Source organism: Pongo pygmaeus, chromosome 20, assembly GCF_028885625.2.
Source record: "Pongo pygmaeus isolate AG05252 chromosome 20, NHGRI_mPonPyg2-v2.0_pri, whole genome shotgun sequence".
Lineage (NCBI taxonomy): Eukaryota > Metazoa > Chordata > Mammalia > Primates > Hominidae > Pongo > Pongo pygmaeus.
The window spans coordinates 60,491,499-60,504,987 of NC_072393.2; the positions used below are offsets into that span (position 1 = coordinate 60,491,499).

The 13,489-nt window shown below is 53.0% G+C and overlaps 1 protein-coding gene across 7 annotated transcripts in view; it reads right to left on the reverse strand.

The window, feature by feature from the left end:
- Positions 1 to 1,974: 1,974 nt before the first annotated feature.
- The window catches only part of LOC129021111 (leukocyte immunoglobulin-like receptor subfamily B member 3), a 71,392-nt gene continuing 59,877 nt past the window's right edge, over positions 1,975 to 13,489 (reverse strand). Inside the window, exons 1-14 of one of the 7 annotated variants that reach the window (XM_054466428.2) lie at positions 8,669 to 8,807; positions 8,469 to 8,504; positions 8,001 to 8,285; positions 7,551 to 7,853; positions 6,806 to 7,102; positions 6,248 to 6,550; positions 5,890 to 5,940; positions 5,601 to 5,651; positions 4,859 to 4,975; positions 4,496 to 4,571; positions 4,379 to 4,416; positions 4,095 to 4,147; positions 3,054 to 3,209; positions 2,129 to 2,974 (exon numbers count right to left, since the gene is read on the reverse strand). In XM_054466428.2, the coding sequence (XP_054322403.1) occupies positions 2,828 to 2,974; positions 3,054 to 3,209; positions 4,095 to 4,147; positions 4,379 to 4,416; positions 4,496 to 4,571; positions 4,859 to 4,975; positions 5,601 to 5,651; positions 5,890 to 5,940; positions 6,248 to 6,550; positions 6,806 to 7,102; positions 7,551 to 7,853; positions 8,001 to 8,285; positions 8,469 to 8,504; positions 8,669 to 8,702 (1,947 nt within the window). In that variant the 5' untranslated portion in view covers positions 8,703 to 8,807 and the 3' untranslated portion in view covers positions 2,129 to 2,827. Of the gene's footprint in view, positions 2,975 to 3,053; positions 3,213 to 4,094; positions 4,148 to 4,378; positions 4,417 to 4,495; positions 4,600 to 4,858; positions 4,976 to 5,600; positions 5,652 to 5,889; positions 5,941 to 6,247; positions 6,551 to 6,805; positions 7,103 to 7,550; positions 7,854 to 8,000; positions 8,286 to 8,468; positions 8,505 to 8,668 lie in introns of those variants that run through there. The other 6 variants (XM_054466427.2, XM_063658939.1, XM_054466429.2 and 3 more) reach the window with 6 other exon arrangements.

Below are 13,489 nucleotides of genomic sequence, written 5' to 3' on the forward strand. Positions count from 1 at the left end.
AACCCTGTCTCTACTAAAAATACAAAAATTAGCCAGGCGTGGTGGCATGTGCCTGTAATCCCAGCTACTCAGGAGGCTGAGGTAGGAGAACAGCGAGACTCCGTCTCAAAAAAAAAAAAAAAAAAAAAAATATATATATATATATATATATATATGTTGGGCATAGTGGTGCGCATATGTGGTCCCAGCTACTTGGGAGGCTGAGGCAGGAGAACCACTTGAACCTGGGAAGTGGAGGTTGCAGTGAGCCAAGATTGCACCATTGCACTCCTGCCTGGGCGACAAGAGTGAAACTCCGTCTCAAAAAAAAAAAAAAAACCACACACACACACACACACACACACACACACACACACTAGTAGATAAAATCAAATATCATTCTGTATGCCATAAATATGTACAATTATTATTTGTCAATTAAAAACTCTTAAGCTGGGCACAGTGGCTCATGCCTGTAATCCCAACACTTTGGGAGGCGGAGATGGGAGGCTCTTGAGCCCAGAAGTTCGAGGCCAGTTTGGGCAACATAGTGAGACCCCATCTCCACAAAAAAATTTAAAATATATTTTAAAAAATCTCTAATACAGTAGTCCCCCTTTATCTGTAATTTTCTTTCTGTGTTTTCAGTTACCTGGTGGTCAACCATGGTCCAAAAACATTAAATAGAAAAGTTAAGGAATCGTAAGTTTTTAACAAATCAAAATAAAATATTTCTAAAAAACCTAGAGTAGGCAGGAAAGGGGAAACAACACACAACAGAGGAGACAAAAAGGCACACCTGAACACAGTCATGTGCCACATAATGATGTTTCGGTACACTACACATTTCATATGTGATGGTATAGCCTATGTATGTAGTAGGTTATACCACGTAGGTTTGTGTAAGTACACTGTATGATGTTCACACAATGGTGAGTTGTTTTTTTTTTTTTTTAATTTGAGATGGAGTCTCATTCTGTTTCCCAGGCTGGAGTGAAATGGCATGATTTTGGCTCACTGCAACCTCCACCTCCCAGGTTCAAGCGATTCTCCTGCCTCAGCTTCCCAAGTAGCTGGGACTACAGGCGCGTGCCACGATGCCCGGCTAATTTTTGTATTTTTGCTAGAGACAGGGTTTCACCATGTTGAGCAGGCTGGTATTGAATTCTCGACCTCTGGTGATCCACCCATCTTGGCCTCCCAAAGTTCTGGGAGGCATGAGCCACCACGCCCGGCCAAAATTTTTTAATGATGGATTTCTCAGAACATATCCCTGTCATTAAGTGACATACAATTGTAATGTCATCAGTGATTACATTAAATATAAGTGATCAAAAAGAGATTACAAGATTGGATTTTTTTTTTTTTTTTTTGAGACAGAGTCTTGCTCTGTTACCCAGGCTGTAGTGCAGTGGTGTGATCTCAGTTCACTGCAACCCCTGTCTCCCAGGTTCAAGCAATTCTCTGCCTCAGCCTCCCAAGTAGCCGGGATTACAGGCGCCTGCCACCACGCCCAGCCAATTTTTGTATTTTTAGTAGAGATGGGGTTTCACCATCTTGGCCAGGCTAGTCTTGAACTCCTGACCTTGTGATCCACCCGCCTCGGCCTCCCAAAGTGCTGGGATTACAGGCATGAGCCCCCGTGCCTGGCCTGTTGTTTATATTTTATCACATTAAAAAACCAGAAGGATGAAAAATGTATTATGCAAACACTAATCAACAGATAATTTCACTGGCTTGTTAGTTGTTTTGTTTTTTTGAGACAGGGTCTCACTGTTGTCCAGGCTGAAGTGCTGTGGTGCGGTCTTGGCTCACTGCAGCCTCGACCTCCTGTACCCAAGTGATCCTCCCATCTCAGCCTCTCAAGTAGCTGTGACTACAGGTGTTTGCCACCGTGCCGGACTGGTTTTATTTTTTGTAGAGATGGGGTCTCACTATTCTGCTCCGACTGACTTGAACTCCTGAGCTCAAGCCATCCTCCCCACTTGCCCTCCCAAAGTATTGGGATTACAGGCGTGAGCCACTGCACCTGGTTATGCTTCTTTTTTATTTTTTTCTTTCTTTTTTTTGAGATGGAATCTCACTCTGTTGCCCAGGCCGGAGTGCAGTGGTGCGATCTTGGCTCACTGCAAGCTCCACCTCCCGAGTTCACGCCATTCTCCTGCCTCAGCCTCCCGAGTAGCTGGGACTACAGGCGCCCGCCACCGCGCCTGGCTAATTTTTTTGTATTTTTAGTAGAGACGGGGTTTCACCGTGTTAGCCAGGATGGTGTCGATCTCCCGACCTCGTGATCCGCCCACCTCGGCCTCCCAAAGTGCTGAGATTACAGGCGTGAGCCACCACGCCCGGCCTGGTTATGCTTCTTAAGTTTCCCATTTCATAAGTTTGATGTGTAATATTTACATTATCATTCAATTTAAAACATTCACTCACTCTTTTTTTTTTTTTTTTTTTTTTTAGAGACAAGGTCTTGCTCTGTCACACAGGCTGGAGTGCAGTGGCACAGTCATAGCTCACTGCAGCCTCAGCAGCCTTAACTTCTTGTGTTCAAGGAATCCTCCCCACTCAGCCTCCCGAGTACCACACCCGGCCTTTACGTCTGTGTTTTTTTTTTTTTTTTCTTATTAACTCATTGATTATTGAGAAGTCTGTTGCTTTATTTCCAAAATGCGACGATATTAGTCATCTTTGAGTCAGGTGAGTCCCACAAGTTCCCATCGTCTCCTCGTGGTCTGTGTTAGGGGTCCAGGCTGACTGGGGTTCATTGGTGTCCACTGGGGGAGCTCCCGTGCCTTCAGCAGTCCTGAGTCTCCTTCTGCTGAGTGTAGGGTCTGTGTCCCCGCCTGGGCTAGTGGATGGCCAGGGTGGCATAGACGCTGGGCTCAGCTGGAGGTTCCCGTTCCTGGGATGGAGGAGGCTCAGTTGCCTCCCGTCTGAGGGTCAAGCTGTGCAGCTGGGCGTAGGTCACATCCTGGGGGGCTTCAGATGCAGCAGCCTGCAGTGGGGGAGAGTGAGAGGGAAGGAACGTGGTGGGGGTCGGGGAGGCCTGGGGGCCTGGAGAGGAAAGGACCCACCTCAGTGTCCATCTGCCTGTCCTCTTCTGCCTGTGTGTCCTTTGTGTCCAGGAATTCCTCAGACAGTGGGGAGGGAGGGGAGGCCATTTCTCTCCTAGGTCTGGAGTGTTTCACTGGGGCATATGTCATTGCCTGGGGGTCTTCATCGTGTGGGCTCTGCTGGAGAGAGACAGTGGTGGGGGGTGTCCTTGAATCCCCCTGACCTCCTGGAGTCAATTTTCCTCACTGTTCCCAGGGTGATCTGATTACATCCCTTTCCTGATGGAATCTCAGGGACGCCCTAAGGCTGTGGAGAGTCTGGCCGCTCCCTCCCTGTGGTTCTGGCCCCTCCTCCTCACTCTGACCTTGCCCATTTGGCTGCAGCCTCACGCGGCCTTCCTGCAAGAGCTCGCTGCCGCCTCGGGGCCTTTGCACGGCTGTTTCCTCTGCCTGTAGGGGCTCGTCCATTAGAGGATCGTGTGGCCCCCTCCGTCCAGGCTTCTCAGATGACAGCTGAGCAGACAGCCCTCCCCTTCCATTCAGACTGGCCCCACTGCCCCACACTCTCTGCCCTTTCCCTGGTTTATGTTCCTTACAGCACGTTGCACTCCTGGACACGGCGCATTTATTTGCATTTTGTCTCCCACCACGAGGTGAGCTCAGGAGGCGGGGGCGGCTTTGCTCCCTGCTGTGTCTGCAGCTCCCACGGGGAGCCCGATCCACAGTGAGTTCCCTGGCAACACTCGCTGAATGAATGAATGAAGGGGAGCCCGGGGGACCAGGGTGGTTCATTTATTCCTCATCCTGAGGCCTGCGGAGCGCTCTAACAACCAGATGACCAAACAGAGGCTGAGGAGCAGGAAGGGGACCCGGGAGGAGGCCCACGAGGTCCCAGGACACCAGGAGAGAGTGACGTCACAGCAGGCGGGAGGCAGCGTGCTGGACAAGGAGGGGTCCACTGTGATGATGCTGAGAGCCGGGGGAAGGAGGACAGAGAAGTCCTTCAGGATTAGATCTGACACCGGGAGGCCTTTGGTGCCCGGGACAGGGGCGGGGTCTCACCTGAGTGTCCAGCTCCACCTCGTCCTCAGGCTGTGTGTCCTTCACGGCAGCATCTGCTGGGGCAGAGCAAGGGGTTTGTCTCCTGGTTCTCTGAGACCTCTCAGTCCTGCTGGCCCCTGTCCTGCTCCCAGATGGTGCCACTGAGATCTAGGGAGGTCCCACAGTGTGGGGCGAGACCATCTTCCACGGAGCCCTAGACCCTTCCCAGCCCCTCCCTGTTGCTACTGAAATTTTGGGACTCCTGTCTCTCCAGCACCCCCATTTGTGCCCTCTCTTCCTCTTACAGAGCTTTTCTTCCTGGATGTCAGCAGCTGGGCTGGACCTGGAGGAGGACACGGGAGTGTGAGGGGCAGTGTATGGGCTGCGGTGGGTGGGAGTCTGGGGTCTTTGGGCAGAATTACCTCCTCAGCAGGCCCCTGTCCTTGGGCTCTGGCTCCGCAGCTGCTGCAGGACGCTGGAAATCAGTCTTTCTCTGGTCTGGGTGAAGATGGACAGAGTCTCAGCCCTGGGAACATTAGAACCCCCATTCTACACATGCAACTTGACGGAAAGAAGGAAAACTAAAAATATTCCTGCATGGATGTTCCAAATATCTCATGATAGAAGAAAACTCCACGAATACTGACGTTTGTAAATGTGTGCCGACATTACGTGGCCCTGGAACCGGTTTTCTAAACTGACACAACTGTATGTTTGGGTTCCCTCTGGCTGGCGCCCTGAGCCCACCCTTGGTCGGCCCATGGGTCCCCCGCTTCGCTACTCACCCGATGTCCTGCGTTTGCTCTGACGCCGACGTCGGAGGAGGAGGAAGAGGAGGAGGAGGAGCAGCAGGACGAAGGCCACCGATACCCCAATCAAAACCTCCAGGTATCTTCCCAGACCTTGACATGATGACGTCAGGAGTGGGAATGACGTCATTGATGTGAGCACCTACTGTGTGCAGGCGCGTGCTGGGTCTTTCCTTCATGAGCTCCAACCCTCACAAGCAGTCGTGCAACATGGAATTGCCGCCCCACAACCCATTTCACAGATGCACAAACTGAGGCTCAGAGCGGGTAGTCGCCTGCCCTGGGCCCCACAGCTAGGAAGCGGCAGAGCTGGGAAGGGAGCCCGGGAGTCTGACCTGCAGCCCTTGTTCCCCTGCACCAGAGCCCAGCCCCAGAGCTGCAGGGAAAGAGCCTGACCGTCCTGAACCACGGCCCTGCTCCCCTCCCCTGCCCCAGGTCACCGTCTCTGCTGCAGGTGGGACAGGACAGGCCCCTGCAGAATCAGGTTTGGGAGGTTCCCTGGGAAGCCTCCTCTCCCAGGAGGTCACAGCTGGGAGTCAGAGCTGAAAGGAGCTTTCCCACCCGCAGGCCCCTCTCCTTTACACTTGGAGAAACTGAGGCCCAGGCAGGGGAGGGGCCCGTCCACATCGCCACCTCCAGAGGAGCCTGAACCTAGGACAGAACCCACTCCTACCTCCCCTGGACCCCGCCCACCTCCCACTCAGAGCCCCTCACTCACCACTCTGAGGGCCTGACCCTGCGGGGCTGAGGGGCTGGTCCTCAGGGCCTCCTGGGTCAGGACGGGTAGGTGAGGGCTGGGGCTGCCTTGCCCCCCACATCAGCCTGGCTCCCCTCCCCCAGGCTGGGCCCCAACATCTCCCTCTGCCTCGAACCCCCGCCCCTCACCAGCCCAGCCTGAGAGCCCCTGGGACACAAGCCTGTCCTTGAGGGGAGGGGAATGGGATCCTTAGGGAGACTCAGACTGCCCTGGGGGAGGCCGCGCTCCCCAAGAGGCCTCAGTGACTCACCAGATGTGGAGGGCGGCCCTGTGGGTTGGGGGCTGGAGCCTCCAGAGGGTCCTGGAAGGAGCACAGGAGGCGGGTGAGGGGCTGGGGCTGTCCATGGAGTGCACCCTTCCACTCCCACTCTCCTGCGTCTGCCCAGTGGATTCCCTGGAACCATTTCTCTGCCCACCTAGTACCTTCTGCATGCCAGGCAGGGGAGAACGGGTGGCCATGCCTAGGAGAACCCCTGTTGGCCCCTCCCCTCTGAGGGCTGGGTCCCATCTGGCTAAGCCTCCCTCACTCCATCCCAGCCAAGAGCTCTGCTCGGGGCAGGGCCAGAGCTGAGGTTTGAGCTCAGAGAGGACAGGGTCGGGGCCCTCACCTGAGACCACGAGCTCCAGGGGGTCACTGGGGAAAGACAGCAGGTGGGGGTTGGAGCTGAGTGAGCCGTAGCACCTGTAGGTCCCCGCGTGGGCTGACATCACAGGACTCATGGGGAATGCAGCCTGGTACTTATGAGCTCGGTACTTTGATCTCAGACGCAGTGGGGGATGGGCTGCCCCTTTTTTGGTCAGAAGGAAAGTGTCAAACTGCCACCATGACTGACACAGCAGGGTCACATTCTCTCCTGAGGCCACCGTGGGGCCCGGCTGCACCGAGAGGGAGACCGTGTCATAGAACCGTCCTAGAGAAAAGAAGGATGGGTGAGGGGCTGCCCCTCCTTGTTCTGAGCTGACACCTCCCCAGGCCCCTCTCTGGGGCCCTCAGTCTCTCTGTCTCTGTTTTCTCTGAGACTCTCCCTCCCCACCCATCCCCTGTCTCTCTCTGTCTCTCCCTCCCTTGGGCCCCCCAACCCTCATCCCGGCCATCACCACCTGGGCTCCCCCGGCAGGTCCTGTGCAGAGCCTGGGTCCCTGACTGAACCCGCTGGGCTCCTCACCTGCGATCAGGATGTCCAGGGGGTCACTGGGGGCCGACCACTCGGAGGAGAGGTTGTGTGCACCGTAGCATCTGTACTGGCCCCCGTGGGAGCGGCTCACAGGGCCCAGGGTGAAGTTGGCCTGAGAGAGCCCAGCCTGTGGCTGCCGGCCAGGGCGCTGGAGGAAGTCACGTTGCCCCTTCTGGTACAGAGTGAATCTGTCGTAGCCGACATCAGAGCCACACTGGAGGGTCAGGGTCTCTCCAAGGGCCAGGACAGGGCCCTGCAGCGTCAGGAGGGAGGGCTTCCTAGACACGCCTGGAGGGAAAGAGGAGTCGGGACTCCGAGGGCTGGTTCCTCCCACACCCCTTCCTCCCCCCGTCCGGGCCCTGCAGGTCTCACTGTCTCTCACACTCTGAGTCTCTGAGCCCAGGGCCTCCTTCTCACCCGGGGCTGTCTTGGAGTCATTTCAGAGGAGTGGGGTCTCCCTGGCCCTGGCCACTGTGCCTGATCTTTCCTCCTCTCCCTGAGAGCCGGGACCTCACAGCAAACACACCGATGCCTTCCTGAGTCCTCCCCTTCCAGGTGAGGGTGGCGGAGGGCTCCTCCTCCCATGTGAGAGCCTCCCCATGGGGTCTCCCTCACCCCTTCAGCCCGTCCATCAACACATCACTCTGGGTCCTTTCCAGATTCAGTCACCAGCCAAACTCCCCACAACCTGTCAGCTGCCCCGAAAGTGTGTTAGAGAAGGCCGTGGTTCCCTCACCTGAGGCCAGAATCTCCAGGGGGTCACTGGCGTAAGACCACACCTGGGGGGTGTTCCTATAATAGTAATAGCATCTGAACGTCCACCTGTGGCTGGGGTTCACGGGGCCCACAGGGAACAGGGCCTGGAACCCCCCATTGTGGAGCTGCTGTGAGTCCAGGGTCTGGGGGAGCTGGTGTTCTCCTTCCTTCATCAGAACAAAACGGTGATATCCCTCCTGTGAGCCACATCGGAGGGTCACGTTCCCTCCTGAGGTCACCACAGGGCTGGGCTGGGCCGAGAGGGTGGGTTTGTTGTAGACTCCTAGGAGAGAAGGAGGCACCGTGTTAAATGGGGCTCACACCTCCCACATCATCCCCAGGGCTGGGCTGTGAGAGGGAGACACCCCTGAGAGCTGACCCCCTTGCTGAGGGCAGAGCCTGGGGCTGGGACCCCTGAGTGTCCTCTCACCTGTCACCACCAGCTCCAGAGGGTCGCTGGGCTCTGACCAGCCTGCAGGGCTGACATAGTAACAGCGGTATCTCCCTGCATAGTTCTCTGTCATGGATGGGATGGAGAATCTGGCCTTGTTCCTGGGTTCCAGTGGGTTCTGTCTGCCCCAGGGCTCTGTGCTTCCCTCTTTATCCAGACGGTACTCCTGGGCCTGCAGGTTCCCCTGACAGCAGATGGTCACGGGTCTCCCCCGGATGATGACAGACCCTGGCTCAGCCCAGAGAGTGGGTTTGGGGAGGGGCCCTGGAAGGAAATCAGAGGCTGGATCCCAAGACGTCCGCACACTCAGATCGCATCTCCCAGCCCCAGGACCCCCTGTCATCCCCATCAGTCACCCAGAACTGCTGTCTCCTTCCCCAGCTGCCCATGTGTGGCCCTTGTCCCTAGTGAGGAGGAGGGACCTGGGACAGCTGGTGACAGACTCACCTGCCTGCACGTGGGTCCTGGGGCCCAGACTCAGCCCTGGAAGAGAGTTCCCTGTGAGGGATTTGCCCCTGAAGCCTGAGCAGGCCCTCCCTGCCCTGGTGCCTCCTGAGCTTTTGAGGTCTCCTGATGGACCAGGGCTTGTGTGTGGGGTGGGGTCCCTCCAAGACTCGGATCTCCCGCTCCCCATCTTGAAATCTCACCGAGGCAGAGCACAGCTGTGAGGGCGGGGGTCATGGCGTCTCCTCCCGGTGACCCCGGGCTCTGCAGATGGATGAGCCCTCAGTGCTGGCAGGACAGAGAGACACACAGGGTGTGGCCACTGGGAGGCTGGGTCCTTCTTGTCATGGGGTTGTTTCATCCTCAGCCCACAGGAAGAGGAACTGCCCTCCCCGGGAACCTGGCTCTCATTTCCCCCGGGCTGAAGTGGGGGCAGGCACCAGGCTGTCTGCAGACATTTCAGAGGGAAATGGGGTCTCCCTGCCCCCGCGCTACTGTCTGCCTGATCTGTCTTCATCATACCGAGAGCCGGGACACAGCAGCAAATAGACCCGGTGCCTTCCTGAGTCAGCCCTTTTCAGGCGAGGGTGACCGTGGGCTCCTCCTCCCTCTCAGAGCCTCCCCATGGGGTCTCCCTCCCTCCTTCGGCCCGTCCATCAGCTCAGCGTTGTGGGGTCCTTACCATGGCGGTCGTCTCTCCAGCCCTGGAGATGCTTCAGGGAAGACCCAGGTCCATGCTGCAGGCAGACTCAGATCAGCAGAGACGCACCTGACGCCTGGCTGTGCAGCCCAGGTTGAGCTGCGTGTGGCAGTCAGCACAGAGGAGAAATGCGGGGTCTATCGTGGTGGCTCATGCCTGGAATCCCAGCATCTCAGGAGGCAGAAGCGGGAGGTGGGCTTGAGGCCAGGAGCTTCAGACAGTCCTGGGCAACATACTGTGACCCTGTCTCTACAGAAAAGAAAAAAGTGAGCTGGGCATGGAGGCCTCATGCATGTTGTCCCAGCTACTCAGGAGGCTGAGGTGGGAGGATCACTTGGGCCTGGGAGGCAGAGGCTGCAGGGAGCTATGATCACCCCTTGACCTTCCAGCCTGGGCGACAGAGCAAGATCCTGTCTGAAAAGGAGAAATAGAGGGGATAAAGATACATATATATATGTATATTTCATTGTAATCTGTAATCTGATTCTGGGGGAGGGGAGCTGATTTGTATTTAATTCCTGATTATCATCCAGGTTTATGTGAACTTGGACATGAATGTCACCTCTGAGCCTGTTGTCATGAGCCCCACTCATCACAGTGGCTGTGGGGTCAGTGGTGCCCAGGACATGGGAGGCTCAGCCATGGTGAATTTCCAGACCAGTTCAGACAGGAGGGTGGGGACGGGAGAGGATCCTGGTGTTGGGCTCCACAGTCGAGGAGGATGATTGACGCCCCCACTCAAGAGCCCACATCGGCTCCAAATACCATGAAATTCTCCTTGTGATGCATCTGAAATATGCAGATCATCACAGCTACAGGCACGGAAAGAGGAAGAACATTTCCTCACATTGAGACGCATCCCCTTCAATGAGCAGAGCTCAATGCTGAGTGGCCACAGGTGTCTGGGACCACCGAGCATCATTAGGGAGGAGGAGGCTCCCACCTCCGTGTGGGACAGAAGAGGAACCCCAGGTCCTTCCAGGCAGGGAGGGGTCAGGGCTCTGGGTGAGGCTGGAAGCTGTGGCTCCCCCTCCCCTGTGTGTGTGGACAGGCGCTGGGGGGTCTCTGCTCACTCACTGGAGTCCATGGTCAGCGCTCAGCCCCTCCCCTGTGTGTGAGAAACAGATTCAACCCACGGTGGTCAGACATGGGCGTCTGCCCCACAGGTGAGTGTGAGGCTGGCGTTGGTCCCATCCCTGCTGGGCACAATCTTGAGCTGACGCTAAGTTTGGGAGAGTGGGGCAGGAGCAGCGGCAACAATCCCCTTCATCAGGCTGATGCCTGGACAGTCCTGGGGGAAACCCTTTATGGAAGGCCAGGTGTGTGGCAGGGGACACCCCACAGTAATGACAACCGTATGAGGAAAGAATAGACAATTGTTGAAATGCATTAGACAGACATCGTGAAGGTGAAAAACTATATTAAATTAACACCATTAAAAAGGAATTTATGTCTGGGCGTGGTAGCTCATGCCTGTAATCCCAGCACTTTGGGAGGCAGAGGCGGGCAGATCACTTGAGGCTAGGAGTTCGAGACCAGCCTGGCTAACATGATGAAACCCCATCTCTACTAAAAATACAAAAAATTATGTGGGTGTGGTGGTGAGTGCCTGTAATCCCAGCGACTCAGGAGGGTGAGGCAGGAGAATCTCTTGAACCTGGGAGGTGGAGGCTGCTGTGTGCTGAGATTGCGCCCCTGTACTTCAGCTGGGAAAACAGGAGCGAAACTGTGTCTCAAAAAAAAAAAAAAAAGTAATTTACTAACCGTATATACCTACTATTCAAACATAACAAAATCAAAAACATAATTTAATCCAGGACAAGACAGCTGAAATAATAAATATATACATTGGGATAAAATATTCATGAAATTTTCCAGACTGTATCATGGAAAGAACAGCAATTGAACAATAGAAAATATTAACACATACAGGAAGTTGAATGAGAAGAAAGAACGTGTCTGTCACGGTTTCAGAATGAAAGAAGGAAGAAGGATGTTAGTTTATGATATGCGTGAAGAGCTAATGGTTGAAATTTTTACAGAATTGAAGAGAAAACATCAGTTTATAAATAAATTGAATATCTCAATCATGGTAAAGTGATAACCATGAGGCATGAATTTAAGGTAATCCTAAAATTACCAGAGAAAATGTAAATGACCCTCGAATGAATGACAAGCTCATCGGGACTGGAGTTTTAAGAGCAAACAGCAGCACCAGAAGATACAGGAGAAACAAGCACAAGGGTTTAACTGTGAGGAGAGAGTTCTGTGCTGGGCCCAATTATTACTATGATAATTATTTATTATTATCTTTTGAGATGGAATTTCGCTCTTGTTGCCCAGGCTGGGGTGCAGTGGCGCGATCCTGGCTCACTACAACCTGGCCTTGTTATTATTAAGGGACTAAGTTGCAGTGTCAGCTGTGGAGAAATCCTAAAACACAAGGAGACTCGGGGCATTCGAGACCCGTCAGGTCAGGCGGTGGCCTTATGAGGAATAAGGAGGGCGTTTTCAGTGTCCTTTTATCAGGTACCACGATAATAACAGAGAAAGAGAGGGATTGAGACAGACAGAGAGAGGTGGAGAGACAGAGAGAGAGATTGAGACAGACAGACAGAAGGAGAGGGAGACACGGAGACACACACACACACACACACACACACCCACACCCACACACACACACACACACAGACAGAGAGAGACAGAGAGAGAAAGAGAGAGAACCAGGCATCGCTAGAGCTGCAAGGCTGCAGGTATGTTTGCATCTGGGCTCTTTCTGAAAGCAATACTAAACAATGTAAATCAGGGAGTGGAATAATGAACCCCAAATGGAGAAGATGAGATGCTACTGTGAATAAAAGAAGTCAACAGTACATAAAAAAACTAACAAGCATAGATCTATCTGTAATCTGTGTATATACAAGTATATGCATTTCTACTAAGAATCTGAAAGAGCAAGGAAATGGATTTGCATCTCTGGAGCCTCCAGAAAGGAATGCAGCCACGTTATGGCCTTGATTTTGTCCTAAAAGACCTATTCAGAATTCTGATATTCAGAACTGTGAGATAATGAGTTTGTGTTGCTGAAGCTGCTCAATATGTGTAATTTGTTATGGCAGCAATAGCAAACCAATACTAACACAAGCAGCCTTTGAAAAGAAAAATAGATGATATTTCATACTTTTAAATCAACAATCTGTGAAGAGGAGAAAGTTATACACTTTCACTCAACCAATCATGTCCTTAAAATTTACAAAGCATCAATTGAGACACAGTGGAGGATTTGAAGAAATATTGATCAGACTTTGATAGATTAAGTGAACAAAATATTTGTGAGAGTTGAATGGCACAAATGTTCAATCTCATGCGCAAATATGATGTTTCCATTGTTTATATATTATGTAAATTGGTATAGAAACATTTCTGGAATAAACTTATAGCAACTAAGTGGGAAGGCATATTTCTTTATATATTTCTTTTTGAAACAAGGTCTCTCTCTGTTGCTCTATCTGAAGTACAATGGCATTATGCCAGCTCACTGCAGCCACGACCTCCCCAGGCCTAGGTGATTCTCCCGCAACTATCTCCTGAGTAGCTGGGACTACAGGATCATGCCACCTTGCCCGGCTAAATTTTTTTTTAACACGTATTGTTTGTAGAGACGAGGTTTCGCTATGTTGCCCAGGCTGGTCTCAAACTCCTAGGCTCACGGGATCTGCCCACCTTGGCCTTCCAAAGTGTTGGGATTACTGGTGTGAGCCACTGTGCGAGGCCAGGAATACTTATTTATGAAAACATATTGATCAGAAATAGCTATCTTTTTATTGAAACAAAGTCTTGCTCTGTCGCCAGGCTGGAGTGCAGTCGCATGATCTCGGCTCACTGCAATCGCCACCTTCGGGTTCAAGCGATTCTCCTGCCTTAGCCTCCCAAGTAGCTAGGATTACAGGTGTGGGCCACCACACCCAGCTATTTTATTTGTATTTTTAGTAGAGACAGGGTTTCACCATGTTGGTCTGAATGGTCTCGATCTCCTGACTTCATGATCTGCTTGCCTTAGCTTCCCAAAGTGGTGGGATTACAGGCGTGAGCCACTGTGCCCGGCCATATCTATCATTTTTAGACAACAAGGTAAGCATCCAAACTGTTACTACAGGTAATGTTTCCTGATTAGAAGTTCAATTAAATTAGCAGCCAACAATAAGAAGGCGTTTAGAGAAAAAGCAATACTTTGGAAACAAATAACATTCTAAATATTCATGGGTTATAGGCCAGGTGTGGTGGCTCACACCTGTAATCCCAGCACTTTGGGAGGCTGAGGCAG